Source organism: Anopheles coustani, chromosome 3 (assembly GCF_943734705.1).
Source record: "Anopheles coustani chromosome 3, idAnoCousDA_361_x.2, whole genome shotgun sequence".
Lineage (NCBI taxonomy): Eukaryota > Metazoa > Arthropoda > Insecta > Diptera > Culicidae > Anopheles > Anopheles coustani.
Genome location: NC_071288.1, coordinates 11,692,416 through 11,711,878, shown reverse-complemented (window position 1 = coordinate 11,711,878; position 19,463 = coordinate 11,692,416). Strand labels below are relative to the sequence as shown.

At 45.5% G+C, this 19,463-nt stretch overlaps 5 protein-coding genes across 5 annotated transcripts; 2 read left to right on the top strand and 3 right to left on the bottom strand.

Moving 5' to 3' along the window:
• Positions 1-251: 251 nt before the first annotated feature.
• On the top strand, positions 252-2,272 carry LOC131261441 (mediator of RNA polymerase II transcription subunit 28). Its single transcript, XM_058263474.1, has 4 exons — positions 252-419; positions 486-884; positions 948-1,188; positions 1,289-2,272. Exons 1-4 carry the CDS (start codon positions 360-362, stop codon positions 1,318-1,320), a joined length of 732 nt encoding a protein of 243 aa, XP_058119457.1. The 5' UTR covers positions 252-359; the 3' UTR covers positions 1,321-2,272.
• Positions 2,267-4,263, bottom strand: LOC131261440 (centriolar coiled-coil protein of 110 kDa). The gene is made up of 2 exons (XM_058263473.1): positions 4,123-4,263; positions 2,267-4,040 (listed from the first exon to the last, which is right to left on the bottom strand). Exons 1-2 carry the CDS (start codon positions 4,180-4,182, stop codon positions 2,343-2,345), a joined length of 1,758 nt encoding a protein of 585 aa, XP_058119456.1. The 5' UTR covers positions 4,183-4,263; the 3' UTR covers positions 2,267-2,342.
• Positions 4,264-5,069: 806 nt separating this feature from the next.
• Positions 5,070-6,695, bottom strand: LOC131260809 (cytosol aminopeptidase-like). The gene is made up of 4 exons (XM_058262635.1): positions 6,679-6,695; positions 6,181-6,567; positions 5,583-6,107; positions 5,070-5,493 (listed from the first exon to the last, which is right to left on the bottom strand). The coding sequence occupies exons 1-4, from the start codon at positions 6,693-6,695 to the stop codon at positions 5,070-5,072; spliced, it is 1,353 nt and encodes a 450-aa protein (XP_058118618.1).
• A 1,428-nt stretch (positions 6,696-8,123) lies between these two features.
• On the bottom strand, positions 8,124-15,752 carry LOC131260792 (uncharacterized). The gene is made up of 3 exons (XM_058262612.1): positions 15,617-15,752; positions 15,219-15,334; positions 8,124-11,827 (listed from the first exon to the last, which is right to left on the bottom strand). Exon 3 carries the CDS (start codon positions 11,259-11,261, stop codon positions 8,718-8,720), a length of 2,544 nt encoding a protein of 847 aa, XP_058118595.1. The 5' UTR covers positions 11,262-11,827; positions 15,219-15,334; positions 15,617-15,752; the 3' UTR covers positions 8,124-8,717.
• Positions 15,753-17,497: 1,745 nt separating this feature from the next.
• On the top strand, positions 17,498-18,485 carry LOC131260793 (THO complex subunit 7 homolog). The gene is made up of 3 exons (XM_058262613.1): positions 17,498-17,591; positions 17,668-17,788; positions 17,849-18,485. The coding sequence occupies exons 1-3, from the start codon at positions 17,582-17,584 to the stop codon at positions 18,432-18,434; spliced, it is 717 nt and encodes a 238-aa protein (XP_058118596.1). The 5' UTR covers positions 17,498-17,581; the 3' UTR covers positions 18,435-18,485.
• The last annotated feature ends 978 nt before the right edge of the window (positions 18,486-19,463 follow it).

The following is a 19,463-nucleotide window of genomic DNA, read 5'->3' as shown; positions in this document are numbered from 1 at the left end:
GGACTTGATTCCCCAAATCCGAATCCCAATCAAACAAATAGTAGCGAGACGATACAAACCAATCAATGCCGGTCATGAAATCGTTTATCCTAATCTTAATCTCAATTAAATAAATACTGATAACCCAATCTGAGGCGAGTCCATCAAATGGGATCCAATCCTGTAGAATCCGTCAAGGGATCGAATCTTCGAATCTTCCGATCCCGATTTTGCCAACACTTTTTTGGTCGGTTCTACAAATCAATGTGTAAACATTAGGTAAACTTGGTCGATCTCGGAGGCCTGTTCGTCGGCAATCTTCGAGAAATCGATAATAGATACAAGTTGCTTCAACGGTATTCTCTAAATCCTATACCAAGATGGCTTCGTCATCTAACGTTAGTGGGAATCTGGTGGACGAATTGGAGGAGGCTTTTCAGGTAAGTTGTTGAAGGACAATACCGCAATACGATAACTAACATCAATGGCTTACATTGCTCATGCAGTCGTGCATTCATGCACTGACGAAAGAGGAATCGGCAACCGGCATCGACAAGGATGAAATAAAAGTGGAAGTGGATCAAACAACGCTCAAGTTCATCGATCTAGCTCGGCAGATGGAGGCCTTTTTCCTACAAAAACGCTTCCTACTATCAGCGCTCAAACCAGACCTGCTGCTGAAGGAAGAAAATTTCGACCTAAAGCAGGAAATCGGGCGTAAGGACGAGCTCATTCGCAAGCACTATGAGAAAATTGAAACGTGGAAGCAGTTACTCTCGGATCAGCAGAACTTTAACAAACCGATTCAATCGATGCCTCCCGATATGCGTGGAAACTTGGCTGGGGGTGCACCGGGCGCACCGGCGGGTTTACTAACCAGTGGTGGAATGAACATGCCAATGCAGGTAAGGTGATCACTAAAGCATCATAAAAATGCGAATGCCTACAATCAATAAAACTCTTTACAGGTTCCACAGATGCAGAGCCAGCATCAACAACAACAGATGCAGCAAATGCAGGTGCAGCAGCAACAAATGCAACAGCAAATGCAACAGTCCTTGCCCATGGGTGTTGGCAATCCGCAGCTATTCCAGCAAGGTGGCATCCCACGAAATGTCGGGCAGGCTGTTGCCGGTTCCGGGTTCCAAGGAGCCGGGCCTAATCTTCAAGGGCCGTTAGCGTACTTGGAGAAAACGGCCAGCAATATAGGTGAGCCACCTGTCCGGATCGGTCCTTCTGTAGCTATAGCGCGAGAGAACGCGAACAGTTGTTATGGCTAACCATATGTTTTTTTTTTATCATCTTTCAGATCTAGTGGGAATGGGAGATGGTCGAAGGTGACGCGGGCGGGGCAGGGGACGCGGTAGAGGTCGTGGTCGAGGAAGAGGTCGTGGCCGTGGCAACGTGGCAGAGTTTCACAGTGGCCCACTAACCTGAGGCTGGCACGCTCGGTGGAAACGTGTGCAACTGGCGTTTCCACCTGCCTCCATGCGCTGCATACCTTTTTCTCTTATGTTGTTGTATGGTTAAGGCCGACGGCATAGCTAGACCGTTAGCGACAAAACTACTGTTAGCAAAGGAGTTGAAACAAAAAGAAAGTTTAAGTGCAGCATACGCAGCAAACGATGGTTCCTGAACAATACTTACCTAAGCCTCCTTAGGTCCGACCCACACATTTGAAAAACATTATTAAGCATCTACATCCTGCGCAGCGATGAAAAGAAATTTAAACAAACCATCCCTTTTGGCACACTTTTGCAATCTACATGAACACACGCATGCAACGTCTATTTGTTATCTCCACCGCTCCCCCGTCCCTCGAGAGTGTAAAGACGATGTCAAAAGAACATCGCGAGCCGTCCTCTGGCGCACCCGCAGTGCGTTGCGCTATTGAGACGGAGTTTCTATTTCTACCTTTTTAAATGTAAAACATGTATAGCAAATTGTCTACGAAACAACGATAACATATTCAGTTGAAACGATGCCTGAAGCATAGATCATCGTATGTAAAATGTGTGCTCGCTTTCTCGTCAACCTTATCCCATTCGGGCGGATTGTACACTTTGCCGTCAGCATCAAAGGACATCATTTCTTCGGGATGCCTTCGTTAACGTTTCCCCTTTTTCCAGGCAAGGCACTCTTTCATTCCGGTCCGTCCGATGGAATTTTTTTTAAATCATCTAGATTGTTAGGAATGTGCTGCGAATAAAAGCTAGATCCAGAATTTGACTGCTTCTAAATTAAGTACGTGCGGTTGAAGAGAAATACCAGAATAAAAAAATATATTCAAAACTCATAATCTTCTTTATTATTCTATATGAACAGGCATTCCACAAGAAATATTTTCTTTAGTAAAGTTTTAATCATTTAGGCCCCACAGTTTTGTTTTTCAAATAACGATCGCGCCTGATCATCTGTATGCGCTGGGCTGGCGAATAATTGACAAAAATGTCATGAAGCCTGTCCAGACAGAAGGTAATATGTTTACCGGCACTTCGTCGTACGGAGCCATCGGTTGCACTGGGTCCCCGCGAGCGTGACTGCATGATGAAACACAGAATGTCAATGATCGTCTGCTTGATGGTCTGAACTTCTTCCGTCTGAAGCAGCCTGCGTGTCAAGAAGCCCCGAACGTGAGCATTGATGATCGTTGCTGCCCGATGTTGCTGCAGCTGGTACATTCGCTGTGGTAACAGTGCGATCTGTTCGTTTCCGTTAACATCCTTCGTTCGATTTACATCACAAGGATTAGCTTTTGCTCCAACGAACGCACGATCACTAAAAGGCTTCGCCAAAGAGTTGTTCAATATGTTTTCTATGTCGGCAACATTCTCTTCCGAAGTCCCGTTAGCATGGCACGTTTGGTACGCGGCATCATCCGTATCCGTACACGAATCGTACGATACATCGCAAAGCGATAGCTGGCTGACACTAGAAGCTGGATCAAACTCAGGTGTCTTTGCCAACGGAACGTTAGAATCGGGGACCTCCGTGGTCAACGATTTCGCACAAAGCGCGACCAATTCCTGTGTCTTCGCACGGAAACTTTTCTCCAGCAGCAACCGTTCCTCCTCCTGCCGGCGTAACAGCTCCACCATCCGTTGCTCATGAGAGGTCAGAACATTGGCAACACTTTCAAATGATCGATCATTGGCGGAATCCGCCGAACAGTTGCTGACCGTACGAGCGCTTGAGATTCTTTTCGAACGTACTTTTCCACAGGATGATGGTACCGTGGCCTTTTGTTTGTCCGAGGTTAGATTATTGTTCAAAGCCAGGGCAGTTTCTTTTTTTCTCATGTTAACTGTCTCATTTCCTATATGTGCTTTCGGTTTTGGCGGTGCTGGTTGAGACACGGAACGTGTTAATGATATTCCTGAAATATTCTTGTTCGGATCAACCGGAGTAGAATGATTCGGTGGTGGCAAGCTTTGTAAATCAATGGTCGGTTTTTCCAAATTGTATGTGTTCGATCGTACGAGCGGAAGCCATGGTAAAGATTCGTCTGACGTAGGAGTCACCGTTCTGGTGGATGTTTGCCATGATGGTAGGTCGGTTTTTGATGTCATTGTAGGTAGTAGGGTGCCCATTTTAGCCATTTGAGACTCTACAGCTTCGTGCGCCATCTCCTTACTGATCGATTCTTTAGGAACATGATGTGGTGCTGCAGAAGTAATGCCTACAGGACTGTGTACATGGCAAACGGATGTCTGTTTTGCTGGTGTCAGAGTTCTTGACAATTCCCTTTGCAAACTGACTGAGGAATCGGGGAGTTCTTCATATTCAATCGTTGTGTTTTTTGAGCTAGCACTAGTTGTTTCAAGTGAGAAAGATTTTTCAATCGACGATCGATTCTCCGAGTCGGCTGCAGCCTCGATCGCCGGAAATGTTTGGGTCATTTTCGAAGCTTCTACAACAGGATCACTAGATTGTTTCCAGCTTTCTATGCACTTCTCTGCTACGCTTTCTGTAGAATCCTGTTTTCGTTCTCGTAACCGCTTTTCAATTTCGATCGCCTTCTGCCGGTAAATGGCCACCATCGCACGCACATCATCGTTCATCTGTGGCAAGCGTGATAATCGATAAACTTGATTAGAATCATTCGCCAAACCGGTAGTAAGTACTGCCGCGCGTATTACTTACCACCGGAGGCAGGATAGGAACGCCGTCCAGCTTGAACACGGACACAAAACTTTTCGCCATAATAGTAGGGAATGAAAATAAATTTGAGAAACAAATTGAAAAACTTTTAGCTTTTCAGCTACGGTTATCATGCAGAGGCCACTATGCGGAAAGGCACACGTTTCCTTGGTAATGTTGTAAACATAATAAACAGCGGCATTTGACTGTGTCATCAACGGACGCTTCAGTACTGCGAATGGCGCGAAAAGAAATACACAAAAAGTGAAAGGAAAAAAGAACACAAATCAAATTCAACTGTCTACAGAAAAAATAATCGGATCTAAATCGTTGTATTATTCCTATGCTCTAATTAATCTGTTTGAACATTTTTATAAATGTAGACAACTACTAAAAAACGGGCTAAGACTTTAAAATAAATGTATTACCATGATATTAGAAGATCATCAGTCATCAAGTTACCAAAACGTTTTATGATCAGTATAAACGAACAATTATTCTTTTAATTAGTCATCACAAGAATCACTTAGAAATAAAAGTCAGTACAACTCATTTTACTATATGCTTTACTATTTATTTACCAACAACCGTATTAACAAATAGAAAAAAGGCCACAATGCTTGTATGTTTAACGTAATAACAAATATAGCATTGAGGCAGTAAATACTTCCGCTTGTACGGTTCCATTTCGCATGCTGTACGCACTGGTTTCTTCACCTACAATGCAATGTAAATGCCGAACGTGATGTTTTTTTTTTATATTTCGAAACCTAAACGCAAAAAAAACCTCAACTGAACGCAAGCACTCAAAAAGTGACAGGAATAGTGCAATGCAAGCGCAAAAAAAATGTAATAAAACTGGATCCGATTGTTTACTGGCACTATGGCTCCGCGGTTCCCTACGGAAGTTGTTTGTACGCCGGTATTCCGATCAGGAGGATAGGTGTAGCTTAGACGGTTTTGCTTGCCTTGGTAACGAACTCGACAAGTGTACGCATCGGGCGTCCGGTCATACCCTTCGCACCCGTGTAGCTTTGGTCGCTGCAGTCGCCCATCACGCCGGCAATGTCCACGTGCAACCAGGGGGTGCCCTTCGGTACGAACTCGCGCAGAAACGCGGCCGCCGTGCAGGAGCCACCGCCCTTTCCTTTGCCAAGATTGTTCAAATCGTACCCGTTATGGTCGCACATCTGCTCGCTGTAGTGCTTAAACAATGGCATACGCCACACGCGGTCACCCGTCTGGGAGCCGGCCTCGTGGATCACGTTCCACAACGCGTTGCTGTTGGAGAACACGCCCGAAACGCAATCGCCCAGGGCCACCTTGATCGCACCGGTGAGCGTTGCAATGTCTAGGATGAACTTTGGATTGAAGCTGTAAAAAATTAAAGCACGATCCTTGCGGAATCAATTTGTGTTGTTCGTTAAGCAAAACGAGAAAGAGAATGAGAGAGAGAGTCTTACCTAGACGCGTAGCAAAGTGCATCGGCTAGCACCAGCCGACCTTCGGCATCGGTGTTGTCCACGCAGATGCTTTTGCCATTCATGGCAAACACCACGTCTCCCGGTTTGGTTGCCGTTCCGCTTGGCATATTTTCACACAGCGGCACAAAACCCTTCACGTGCACCGGTGCCTTCAGTTGGGCCAGCGCTAAGATGGTCGATACAACGTTGGCCGCCCCACCCATATCGGCGCGCATCTGATCCATGTTGGCCGACGGTTTCAGGCTGATACCACCGGAGTCGAAAGTGATGCCCTTGCCGACCAGCGCCACGCACCGATCGTCCGGCGAGCCTCGATAGGTAAGCTCGAGAAAGCGGGCCGGTTCGGCCGATCCGTTCGTGACCGACAGGAACGAACCCATCTTCTTCTCCTTGGCCCAGGCTTCGTCGTGAACGAGCACCTCGACGCCGGCCGCACTCAACCGTTCGCTGACGTTTGCGGCGAAAATCGCCGGCGTCATGTGGTTGGCCGGGGTTTCCATTAGCCTGTGGCGGATGAGCGTAAGTAAGCGGTTAAACAGATGCCCAACTACACTGAACTTGCGTACTCTATACTCACAAACGGGCCCAATTTTGCGCCTCGGCAATGATAACACCACGCTCCCAGTCATCCTTCCCGGTGGCGTCGTCGGCAAAGTGTACCGCCGGCAGTGGAGTCTGTTTTTCCTTGCTCTTGAACACCTGGAACTTGTAGTTAGCCAGGGTAGCACCTTCAGCTGCTTGCTGCGCATGGCGCTCCATGTCTTCTACCACGATTTGGCCGATCTTGTTCGACGAAAGGGCGCGCACGGCGGCGGCCGTTGCCACGCGAACATTTTCCTTCGCTCCATCGATCTCGTCCAGCTCGTCCCATTTGCTGGCATCGCCTAGACCGGCAACGGCAACCGCCGGGTATTTACCCAGGTCCCAGAAGACGCGCGTTTGGCCTGCTTTGATCGGACCGCAGCTACGGAAGAGAGAAAGGGAGAGGGAGAAATGATAATCGTGGAAAAGTAATTGAAAAGTTCTATTCACATTCGATGGGTTGACGACCTTTTACCACGCTCAGATACTTCACACCACAAAGGGACACATGGTTGCTTATCGTAGGAAAAGAAAATGAACTGGTTCTTTATTGGTTTTTTTTTGTAATTTTCATAAGGAAGGAATCACGGGCACTGCATATTCAGTGACTTAATTTTTTTCTGCATTGTTGGACGAAACATGTTAATAGAGTTCCAATCTCAGCGATACACTTTTAACGAACCAGTTCTGCGTGCCATTCGTTTCACCTATTTTGTTATAAGTCCTTTTGTTCCGAACGCCACTAACTGCTACCGTTCTTTGCGTAAAATCTTTGCTCTCCCCGGGATAAATGGACTCCATTAGGTAACAACATAAAAATAAAAACCACAACGTGTGCTGCCATTGAAACGTTAAATATATGCCCATGCTTTTCTTATCATTTCCATCACAATTTAAGAAAGAGACGGTAAACCAAATTTTACAGCTCGATCCATATTTATGTACGAAAGTTTTGTTTGTCCCATCCAACGGGATGGGGGAGCTATTTTGAGAGCAAAAAATTGGACAAAACAACATCAAGATTAACAGTTACCACGAATAAACGGACTAAAAAAAAAACTAACCAACAACGAAACACAGCTACTGGAGTTGTTAAAGAATCTTAAAAATCTACTCTACTCCAACGGTCACGTAGACCGTTATCTATACATACGAACGACAGGTTCTCGACTTGTTGCTTACAAAACGAATGTTAACTAATGCTGCACATGCACACCATAGGGGCGGTCTTATTTGTCGGTAGTTATGTTATATATTGCGTTGCGTTTTCCGTCGTGTTCCCACTCTAGTTATGAACCATACCATCATTCATGGTTGGCAATAGGTAATTCATAATTGACCTAGGGGCTCATGGCGCCCTCTTGCACTCTTATTCCAGCTTCGAGCCTGAAAAAATATTACTAGGCTGCCACATATCTCTCAGCTTGACTAAGTATTAAATTCACACAACTTCAGTGCAGCGTACATCGTGTCCACTAAATTGATCCTTTATAAAGGATGAGCAACAGTCCTTTAATGCAATTGCCTTACAGGCTGTTTAATAAAGGCGTGATCTGCGGAAAAACCAGAAAACGTCTCTATTCTTTAGTCTGAATTGTAGCAAATATGCGCTATCGCACTATTCATCTCTGACGTCTTTCCTGGGGTTTGATTTTGGCAGTAACTTTAATTATCTTAACGTATTGTTATAGGGGGTCCACAACAGCCGAGCAGTTACGCAGGTTAGAAATTGGGCACATGAGCGCCGAGGCGGCGTGGGTTCGATCCCAATCGAGACCGGACACTACTCCCTAGACGGGGAGTCCACCAACAACGTGCACAAAGGGAAAAAGCCTAGTAAGCCTTTCACTTCACATGGGGTTATCGCCTAGAAGCTCTGCCTGTCAGAAATGCATGCTAATTTAGTTTGATGATCAGCGATCATGTGAGGAGTTATATTCTCAACAAGGTGTAACCATAGCTCTTTATTGTACCTAAAAACAGATGAGTAGACGTAAGCATTTCATATTCCTTTTGCGCTTCTCATTATAATTCATAGATGCAATTGAAAATAGTATTGAGAAATAAAAACGTTTCTTTTTTTCCGCTCCGTCACGCTTTTTTTGAACAGGCTGTTCTTATAAGTGAACAAACTTATCGGATGGGCACAGATGAAGCATTCTGTAATTTTGTTCTGCTCTAAAAAAATGATAATTTTAACTAACGAATTAAATTGATTGGATTGTTTAAACTGCTATACATACTTGGTGGAATTCTTTCTCGGGTCGAAGATAGAGGCATGCACAACCTTAACATTTCAGAGTTGTATATGGTTCTTCTCTTTGTCTCTCAGCACTAGCACTAACTATACTTAAACTAAATCCTCTACTGGGGCAAAGAAATGTAATTAATGTTAATGTCGACCCTAGCACATTCATTTGAGTTCAGCTTAACCTCGAGCGAATGTGATACATTCATTCTATAACATCTATGCACACCGGCTGGATAGTGAGAGCTTAACTTATCAGGTTTTAGAATTTACTCTTTCCGTAACTACACTATTTCGAGTATCTTTATAACTCCCTCACTGTTTCCAGCGATAATGATATTGCTCTGCTTTCGCCAACACACCGCTGAAACGAACTCATTTCCCTCGCCACTACTGCGCTCCATGTCCGACGAGGACAGGCCCCGTCCTCGACCACTACCGGTCCCTCCGCTACCGGTGCCACCACTGGTGCTGCTGCCTGTTGCGCCACTTGTACTGCTGTTGCTAGAAAACTTCAGGTTAAACAGCTGCTTTGACAGACCCTTATAATAAACACACAGCGAGTTGTCCTCACTGCCGCACGCTAAGTAGTCGCTGTTCGTTGCGAGACCGGCAAAGTTTTTCTCATTAATGTGCCCGGTAAAGGAGCGCAGACAGAACGGCGGTGAGTTGGTGTTCCACAGCTTCAGCTGGCCGTCCGTGCTGGCCGACACCAGTTCGTCCGTGTTGAGAAACTTCACGTACGACACTGCCTTCCGGTGGCCTTTGAACTGGCACAGTGGCTGCTTCAGGTTGCGCAGATCGTAGTAATTGACCCCATGGTCGGCCGTACCGAACGCGAGATGGCAGGAGCTTTTCGGATTAAATTTTACGCAGCACACGTTCGCCCGTGCCTCGATCGTTGCAACCGAGTGATCGACATTGAGTGACCACAGTTTGACACGCGCATCGTCCGAGCCGGAAGCGAGCAGGCGCGTGTCCACCTCGTTGAAGTCTACGCACCAGCAGCGCTTGTCGTGTTCCTCGAACGTTTTCGTACGGGTGCGCGTCTGAACGTCCCAGATCGTGACGATGCCTTCGTAGTCGCTCGATGCCAGCACCTGCTTGAAGTAGCTGTTCCAGATAACGCACGAGATCTTGCTGTTGCAGGTCATCTCGTTGATCGGGTAGTTGATATCAACGGCCGCATCCCGAATAGCAGTGTAGTAGTCGAATATCTTGATGCGCTTCGTAACACCTGCAATCGCGAAATATTCGCTGTCCTTGTCGAACTCGATACTGGACACGATCGTCGACGCGTAGTTCGAGTCGTTCGAGTAGTTGAGTGTGGCTAGCGGCCGCAATGCACTGTACTTCGAGAACTTGATGAGACTCTCCCGGAATGTGTCCAGCGACGAGCGTCCGCTCGATCGTGTGCTGTCGAGCGTCGATCGGCTTGTTGCGTTCGAGATAGGTACCCCAGGTCCGGCCCCCGTGGTCGATCCAACCGGTGTTCTGCTACTGCTCGTGCCGCCACCGCCTCCGCCAACAGAAACTCCACCGCCCGTGTCCGCCGTACCGATGCTGGTGCTGCTAGCGGTGGTTCGTTCTCCGACCAGCGAGTCGGAGCTGATCGAGCGATCCTTGCCGAAGTACAGATCCTCAGTCCGTGCCGCGAAGTAGCACTCTACGAAGTCCTCAAAGTGCTGGTACATGCGCTGCTTGCGCGCCAGAAAGGAGGACGACGAGGACGAATGGGACCCGACTGAGCCTGAGCCCCCGGCAACACCGACATCACCGGCTTGACCATGGCCACCTCGTGGGTGCATGTTGAACCCCTCGTACGCCTCCGACACGTTCGAGCACGTGTCGTCGACGAGCGACCGGTTCGACGGTACCGTAATATTGTCGATCGTGTCGATGATCTGGATGATCTCACGCTTGATCGCGACCACGTTCTCGTCCTTTTCGTCTCGCACGCTCTGCTCTACCTCGGCCACCGTTGGGCAGCTGCTCTGCACCTCCTTTAGCACCTTCTCCACGTCCAGCAGGTCGGCGCGGATGAGGGCGATCTCGTTCGCGATCTGCAGCTGCTGCTGCTCTTTCTGCTTCAGCAGGTGCTTGAGAAACTCGTGCAGCAGCCGGTTCTGGGCGGCACACGATTCCGCCTCCAGCAGCATCTTGCGCTGCGTCAGTATCTCCAGCATCACGTTCACGTCCGAGAGGGACAGCTTCTTCGACTCCGTCGCCAGAAAGTGCTTCAATGTGTCGCCTTCACCGCCTGCGGTCGCGTCGCCACCACCACCACCCGAGTGCCACTGGGGTGAGCTTTCGCCGGGCAGGGAAGCCTTGTGCCGATACAGGAGTCCACCACCAACGCCACCTCCCTTGAGGCGGTGCTTCGTGATGAGCTCGTTGAGCAAGAAGTTCGGCACAATGTGCTCGTGGGACGCGAGCGGATAGTTGCACTTGGGGCACTTTTTCGCGACGTCGATCGACCGAGCGATGCATTGATGGCAGAACGTGTGCCCACAGCGCGTGATGTGAGCCTCGTTGATGATTTCGAAGCAGATCGGACAGAGGAAGTCGGTCGTCTTGTCGTCCACGCTGGCTGGGATACCGTTCAGGGTGGCGAGCCGCTTCTTGCTGCTACTATTGCTGCTACTACCGCTGCCGCCCACGCCTCCACCACCGCCCATTCCACTACTGCTGCCACCCCCCGATGACATTACTATTCCCGGATCACTGACACTGGCACTGACGAACAAACCGCCGGTGTTCGATGATGTTACGCCACTGGACGTGGACGAAGACTGCGCATCGGGATGGCCTTGCCGGCGACCAGTCATCAGGCTTTCGACTTCAATCGGTCTCCGGTATCGCTATTGCCATTAACCGTTGTTCCTGATTCACACCTGAACGAACGAACTGTTACCGAATTGGTTGGTGAGGACTTCGCGCTTGATGGCGGAAGTTGGCAAACGAAACTTCAAAACAACGTTAGCACACTCCAGTCGTTAATGGAGAAGTAGTCCTTGATCGCCCTGACAACGAATCACTAGGCAACTTTGTCGCTGTCTAATCCAGGAACAACCACGACCTGGCTCGTGGGACGTTGGTAGGTTTAGGCTCGAATTGTTTCACGAGAAAATTTCTCTCTCCAAAAATATAGAGATATTTGCAACGTTTAACTGAACACGAAAACGTGCCAGTACTTTCAACGGTCGAAAGATTTTTGGAGCTCTTGCCGATTTGGCAGCTACAGTGTGTACCGTGCTCTATGAACTTTTTGGATAAACAAAACTAGTTTCAGCTTTTGCGTTAGCTTATTCGATGCACGTTTCTTTAACTTTGTCTTCTCATGCACTATTGTGTACGCATTGGCTTAGGGAAGGCTTAGAACATAACAGTGGATCTGAAACGAAAACACAATGCGAAAATACGGAAGTTGAGCTATGCAGTTGTTAACCGTTTAATTTTGTTTTTTTTTCAGTTTAATTGTAAAGAAATTGGAATTATGCTGGGAACTACGTAGGATGGAAGTGAAGATCTCGGATGGACAAGAGATGGAGCAATCGGGAGTGTTTTTGTAGTAATTCAGTAAACATTGTTTTTTGTGGTAGACTTTATAAAGATAAAATGCTAAAAAATAAGACGGAATTTGTCGGATAATTCAATCTGATCATTTTCAAAAAAAAAAAAACCAACAGGTAAAAGAACGACAAATGTACTCGGCAAATCTCCGAACGATCTTCTTTTCTGATGAAAGTCAGTGATTGGGAAAGGAATAGGAGAAACAAAAGGCTGATAAAGAAAGAAAATAAAAAAGATGGAAGTGCAAAGCTCAGGTAGCGTCTATTTTCGCGATTTCGTTCCAATTTCCACAGTTACGTTACAAACCACCCGCCACAATAATCACAAGATATCATGTATCCGAAGACCAAGACCACCGGTAGTGGTTGTTGTGCCATTCAGGTAAGAAAATATAGTTCACTAAGTTTAGGCATAGCAATAAAAGCCGGTTCGGTCAAAAACTGTCCTTTGTAGCAATTTAAGAATGTAATGCGACGTCTCGCAAACATAGCGTATCACACTAATGCAACCAAACTACTTACACATATAGCTTTTATATTTCATTTGTTTTTAAACATCATCATTCACATACATAATTTAATGAAGAAACATATTGCCCCTCTTCATAGCTTCGGTATGGCATATTTATTCCTTCTTTAATTCATCGAAAATTAATCTGCAAGATGTCAATCGAAGATACCTATAAGAGATGCGAGTGCAAGCAAATATAAAGCTACAGAAAAACATAAGCACAACGGAAAGGACGAAAACAGTACGATACGGCAACGAGAGAATAATCGTATATTCATTTTCCGATAAGCCGAGCCGGCATTCGGGACGGCAGATTCAAAGCAAGGCAAAGGCAGAACGTTCATACATTTGATCATAACACAAATGTACCGCAAAGGAAAATAAAAGCACCTTGCCAGAGGTATGATGATCATTTCACCTTCGCCTACAGGCTGGCGACACTCTCCTAAATGGCACACTACCAAAAACCCAAACTTGGAGGTATGTTGCGACCGAAACCTTCACCCTTTGCTAGCCAGGATATTAAGGCTAAGGAGGTCAAGTAGATTATAAATGAATCGTCATCTATCCCTTTCTGTGCGTTCCTCTTTTTTGGCCAGGTGTGCAGATGTTATCAACACGTGTATATCCAACTGGACACAGAATGAGCTTAAAAGGCTGCACCGCTGTTTCTTGGGGTGTTTTTAAATTGTATTTCACTGCAGTCCAAATAGTTATGCCCCGATAGTTATGTCCCGATATGCTGCATTCTGCATTGGTTTATAAAAAAAGCATAAACAATGCAGATGTAAAATCGATCTGTCGTCCGTTATGGCTCATGTGGTTTTGTGGTTGGACATTATGTTTATCATAATTTATTATTCATGCCACAAACACAAAGTCGTTACCCGTTGCCGTCCGATAAAGAAAAAACTAAATAAATAAAAAGAAGCTAATAGACGTTACAATGATAGAATCGCCTGAAGAGAAATAATGGAAAAAAAATGTTTTTCGACTTTGTAGAAACTGTACTTGATTGTTCATCGAATCACGAACCGTCCTTCAACTGTGACTTTTCTTAAATAGCCTCAAGAGGTCACGGCGCTGGCGAGGATGCATTGTCATAAAACCAGCAGGAAGAAGACGTAAAAAACCGAAGAAAACTCTATACTCAGACGACGGCAATTCGCGAACGATATTGTTGAAAAATACCAAAAAGCGATTCTTTCGTGACCTCGCTCACTTTTCGCGTTACTAATACCAGCTGATAGTGGCCCCCGATTGCAGCGAGCCGACCGATTTCGTGACACAGCTGGTTTATTTGTTAGTAGCGCATACTCGCGCACGGCACCGCATATGATAACGGGTTGGCGGGTCTAGAGGTGACAACGGGTGACAATAAGGAGGGCAAACCCATTGTTTTCGGGAGGAAGGGTGGAGGTTACCAAACTATTTTTAGGTCCAACCCCGGCGTCGGCATATGCGCTTCACGATCGATATGCAATGTGCCGCGCCACCCTCAACGCACCCCCTAGAAACTCCTTTGACGGGCGCCAAAACGGGCAGCTCCGGTGTGGCGCTCGTCAAGTTTTCGTGATTTTTGAATGACAGAGATTTCAGTCCGGCCGACATCGGAAACAATTTACCAAAACCTCGTGCCGGTTTTAATCCTTCGTTACCTCCTAGCCTGCGTGTAACCGATTTGATTGGCAATAACAAATGAATATTTATTCCACCGGATCTCCAAAGGATATTGTGAACCACCGGGATTTGGTGGATCAAATAATCCCTGGTTCATGTCTGACTGCGACCGATAAGCGGTGGTACACATTGTAGCTGTTGCCGTGTTGACCAGGTTGCTTCAATGCCAAATACCTTCAGTGGTTCAAGTGTGTCGTTAATGTAACTCATCGAGTCAAGAACAGTCTTATCGCTTGCAGGTGAGCGGAAAGACAAATAATGCTGACGAGATTAGATATGGCGTTCGTTACGACCATCAGCATCCAACGTACCATGAGGTGCATACTTTTGGGTAGATGCAGCATTCTTTTCCAACTACACCGTGGGGAATATTGAAGCGCTATCCGATGCGAACGACACCGTGACTTTAGCTGCATCGGACCAATAATGTCCGTAATGCAGTAGATGCGATTCGAAAATGTTTCACTTGGGTAATAGGAAGAACGGGTTTGAACGAAACGAAGTATATGGGTTTGAGGAATACATTAGACTGCACCCGACTAACCATTGAGTTTAAACACGTTAAACAATATTGTTTGTATCATACCCCAGTCGAATCCCTTTGAGGCCATTAGAAACAGGGACTCATTCTGAATGGAAAACCCTGGATAGGGTAGGATTAATAACCGTATAAGTGCATTGTTTGAAGTAAAGACCCTGTTTTCTGCTCATCTTTATGGAAGGAATGAAAATAGATAACCGAATGCGATAACACATTCTCTCAGTTTCTAATATGTTATGTACGATCTTGGGATAAACAATGTTATTGCGTCAAACACAAATGCCATGGAAACAAAATGCAGTGAGATGTGTCTCGAAAATGTGATCCAGATAGCGATTTAAACAATGGAATTGGAATTACAAATGGTGATTGAGTAAGCATAGTGGAAAATAGACAGAATAGGAAACAAGGACCGCTACTTTTGAATCGCCACCCGTGAGCAGTTCCGGAAAAGAGGGAAAAATATATGCACAATACTTACATATTAATCTGCTCGAGCAACTTTCCAGCTGTTGATTCATTGTACTTCTGAGCGTATGGCGTAAACTTCACGTCATCCTTTCCTTCCGATGAGTAAACACCCAAAACTAGTCCTTGCTATCGTAGCAATGCATGTACAGAGAACGAGCGGCGAAACCACCCCCATCGGTGACCGTGGCAACGGAGCGTCGAATCGGTGGTCATACCGGGAGCGCCGGAACGAAGCAGCAGGCGTAACCAGCAGCGGGAAAAGCGCACACAATCGCACAGCACCGAAAGGGAAGCGGAAAGGGAAGAAGGTTAGCTTAGCTTTCTACGAAAATCTGCCGGGAGCGTTCGATGATTGCCACTTAACACGCTCGAGGACGGAAATGATACAGTCGCACAAACCATACATACTTTACTCGACATTGATCCGTAGGAGCGTCTCAACAGAAGCGAATAATTGCCTCGAGGGAACTGAAACGTACGGAAAACTGCCATTATAATTACATGATAAGTTCCAGATAACTATTCATGTGTTGAAGTGTGGTGTAGTGTTGGCAGAATTGGGACTCGGAAGATTCGAAGATTCGATCCCTAGACTGATTCTAAAGATTCGTTTGTATCGACTCACAATGATTTGAGTCGAATTAGTCACATAACGAGTCTAGAAACAATGTAATTGATTTAAGTTTACTCAAATCGAACGCTGGGTAGAATGTCGAATGGACATAGATTGAGTTTTTTGCGCGATTTGCAAGTTTTGCTGTATGATGATGATGATAAGTCCCACCGCTTACTCCTACGTAGGTTTGAGAGGGACGAAAGAATCTTACGATATTATGTAAATATAAATCACCAAACGAGAGTTATTTTCGCACAGTTTTGGTTAACACCGCCAGCTATCCATGATTGATAGTGTGGTGAAACCCACCAGTACTACTTACGGGACCTGATCTCGTTTCTTCCATACCACGGCCCCGAGTAATCACCTCGAAAGGTAAATCGCCGAGTCCCCCAAGGTTAACGAGGCACCACTTTCTGGAGTGTAAGAAGATATTTCTGCTCTGTTTGTAGTTCCCCCGCCAATTACCATTGGTTGATAATGTGGTGCCACTATCAAGAACAGAAAGGGACCCAACTACAGCGAGATGTGTAGATACTATTAGTTCTTTTCGTACAGCCATTACCACCAATTGTCCTCATTTACGTGCGAGTGTCTCAAAACTATGTAGATTCATTCATTCTATTAAATTAAATAAGATAATAAAAATAAAAAGTCCCTGTTCATTTTTTTACTCAGCATCATCATAATCGAAGACCATGTTGACAAATGCAATACTACGGGCTAAAAAACTACAACATTTACTAAATACATTGCAAGCACAGCGTCAGACTACCCGCTTTATGTATACGGCTCATAGGCGTTTGAACTCCCTAAGATTTCACGCTTGTTTAATCTCTCTCGGCATCCTTGTGTACCATTGTACTCCTTTGCAAAACAACGAATTTCGGGCGTTTCCAGACAGATAGCCGGGAAGTCTTGGCTCACCGGCATTAGGAGTGTGAGTCCTAACTACTACCCTTTCTCCCAAATACCTTGGTACCAGGACTCGCTTCACTATTTCAGTGACCCACGATGGACTCAATTTGAATGATAACGCTGTCATAATTGTTTTTGAAACATAATAAATGCTACTCTTCTTGGAATGAACTCGGGTAAATCAGTTAGTCTGCATATTCCCAAAAAGGACTAAATTGTTCGTGTTGTTTGAATACTATTAGAAGAATAATGTCAACTATATTGATATTCTTATGTAAATCATTCATTGAATTAAACACATCATATGAAAAATCGGCATTAGATGAGCATGTATGATATGACGGATTGGGATTCGGATTCGGTGATCCGGATCTCAGAATGGATTTGAATCGATAGATTCGAATCCCTGTAGGTATTCAGTTTCCCCATCACTAGTGTGGTGTTCCGATTGTGCGACGAGTTGAAGAATTCAACTCGGTAATATAACCACATGCCACATTGTTCAAATGTGTCTCGTGTGCCTAGTGAGTTGATTTGTTTTGGAATAACGTATAATATCTAATGCATATCTTATTAATAATGAATTATCCTCAGAAATGGGCAAGGAAAATTTTACAAAATTTAGATGAAACCAGCTATACAGAAATAGGTATAAATTGAAAAAAAAAAACCGAACAAATGTAGATTGGTTTGAATACGCTACTGAAGGGATAAAAAACCCCAAACAATAAATTTGACAATTTCAATCAAAACAAAGTTAAGTTAAAGGTTGTTCGCTTCGAAAAAGATTGATCGGGCTTGTTTGCAGTTTTCAGCTTTAAATTTAATTATTTCGCAGAATGTCTGACGGTAATAGACCAACCGCTCGAGTGGAACTCAAAAAATTAACAATTGTGTTATACTTTTCCCTTTTCTCCTTGTGCAGAAGAAGTTATCAAACGCCGGCTGCAGATCGATGGGGATGGTACCGGTGATGATAGACGCTTAAACGACTTGTTGAAAACATTCATTAAATGGTGCAATTCAAATGATGCTCCCGAGAACAGGTAGAACATCTCTATAATATATAAACGGGCATGTTTCAACCAATATTTCTATTTACTTAGTCAAACGGTCTACGATCGATTGCTCGCCCAGCTAGCGCAGTGCGAATTCGACATGAAAAAGTCCGACTTCTATGCCAACGTTATGCAGCAGGAGCTGAAAAACTACGCCGCCATCTCGGAGGCCATTGAGCAGAACATCGAAACGGCCAAAGCTCAAATTGTCCAGAGTAAGCAGAACCTGGTGCTGGCGAAAAAGATCCGAAAGAACCGTATGGAGTATGATGTCCTGGCGAAGATTATCAACCAACAGCCTGATCGGAAGAAGACCATGCAAGAGCTAGAATCTTTGAAGCAGGAGATGGACCAGTTGAAGGAAAGCAAGGCGGATTTGGAAAGAAAACTGGGATCTAAAAAGAAGGACTTTACCGTGTTGATGCGCTCGATCGTTGAACTGCAGAACAAATTAGACCCATCGATGTCGGTTACGAATTCCGCTTCGTGTGATGAGGAGGTGACAGATGTTGGGGAGAACGCTATGGACGAGAAAATGATCTGCGATGAGCCAATGCTACAAGAGGAGGAAGACGATGGGGCAAGCTCGGATAATGATGAAGTGATACTTTCGTCGCCGGAAAAACTTACGTGAACTGTGCTTTCGAACGTATCTTGGATTTTATAAAATATAAGAATTCATACAACCTTATACCGTTGAACAATGATTTATGAAAGAAAACGAAGTGCTTAGAGATCATTGAATACACTAGAAAAAGGTCAATGATATCGCTTAAAAATATTATTCAACAGTGACGGTTGAACTGATGACAGATGAACTAATGCAAATCATTGTAACCAGCGATGTTGTGTTGGTATTAATCAAACAGTAGTTAAGAAGGATTATTTCATCTGAAGGAACCTCTTCGGGGAACCCGGTTCGTTGCTACTCCAGGTGGCGCAAATCACACTGTCCATTTTATTGCACGCTGTTGTGATACGAGCTTTTCGTATACGGGTGAAGTATTCAAGGGAACATTGTAGCCGGCACTTGTTTGAAGTGGCCAATGGTGGTGGCTGTTCGCCCAACGCGCCATGGACAACCTTTAGATGATTTGAATCATTTTGCCTAATGCTGTCTACGATCTTTCACAAACCGTTCTGAGGCGCGGGTCCTTCTTTTAACTCGTACGTCCATCGCCTGCTGAAGTAGCTATCGGAGAAGTTTCTTGAGTACTTTCTGCGGCATGATGATTCCCGAAAGCTGATCCGTGGCATTGTCCATCCATACGCTTCTCTTCCTTCCCTGGTGTCCCTGTATGCCCTACGCTGGGGCGCTTGGTTTGCGCTTGAGTAGTCTTTCGGTTTACCGGCTTGATGGCTACTGGAGGGTTATTCGGGAATCGATTGGCTTCCGAGGTCGGCCTGTTCGCTTTAACGTCCCACGTTAGGGGTCTGAAGCTTTTGGGGAGTTCAAACCGTAGCGTGAAACGGATGCGACAAGTTTGTCCGTGCGGCGAACGAGCATGGTGTTAAGTGGTACTTGAAACGATAGAGTCGAGATGTTGCTTGTGTTTAATAGGTGTTCGTGGAAAATGATTTCTTCATAGTTTAGAAAGCTTCTCCTACATGCAGAGCGTACAGTGTATTCTCGAAGGTTGATTGTGCTACAAAAAAGGTTCTT

Bases quoted from the DNA above. Each gene is read 5' to 3' on its own strand.
- LOC131260809 (XM_058262635.1), bottom strand. The intron at 6,108-6,180 runs GTGAGTATAGAG...CATCCGCCACAG, and splicing joins GCGCAAAATTGGGCCCGTTT to GCTAATGGAAACCCCGGCCA. The intron at 5,494-5,582 runs GTAAGACTCTCT...AATTTTTTACAG, and splicing joins GCACTTTGCTACGCGTCTAG to CTTCAATCCAAAGTTCATCC.
- LOC131260792 (XM_058262612.1), bottom strand. From the start codon at position 11,261: ATGACTGGTCGCCGGCAAGGCCATCCCGATGCGCAGTCTTCGTCCACG.
- LOC131261440 (XM_058263473.1), bottom strand. From the start codon at position 4,182: ATGGCGAAAAGTTTTGTGTCCGTGTTCAAGCTGGACGGCGTTCCTATC. The intron at 4,041-4,122 runs GTAAGTAATACG...CGCTTGCCACAG, and splicing joins TTCCTATCCTGCCTCCGGTG to ATGAACGATGATGTGCGTGC.
- LOC131260793 (XM_058262613.1), top strand. The intron at 17,789-17,848 runs GTAGAACATCTC...CTATTTACTTAG, and splicing joins AATGATGCTCCCGAGAACAG to TCAAACGGTCTACGATCGAT.
- LOC131261441 (XM_058263474.1), top strand. From the start codon at position 360: ATGGCTTCGTCATCTAACGTTAGTGGGAATCTGGTGGACGAATTGGAG. The intron at 420-485 runs GTAAGTTGTTGA...TTGCTCATGCAG, and splicing joins AATTGGAGGAGGCTTTTCAG to TCGTGCATTCATGCACTGAC. The intron at 1,189-1,288 runs GTGAGCCACCTG...ATCATCTTTCAG, and splicing joins GAAAACGGCCAGCAATATAG to ATCTAGTGGGAATGGGAGAT.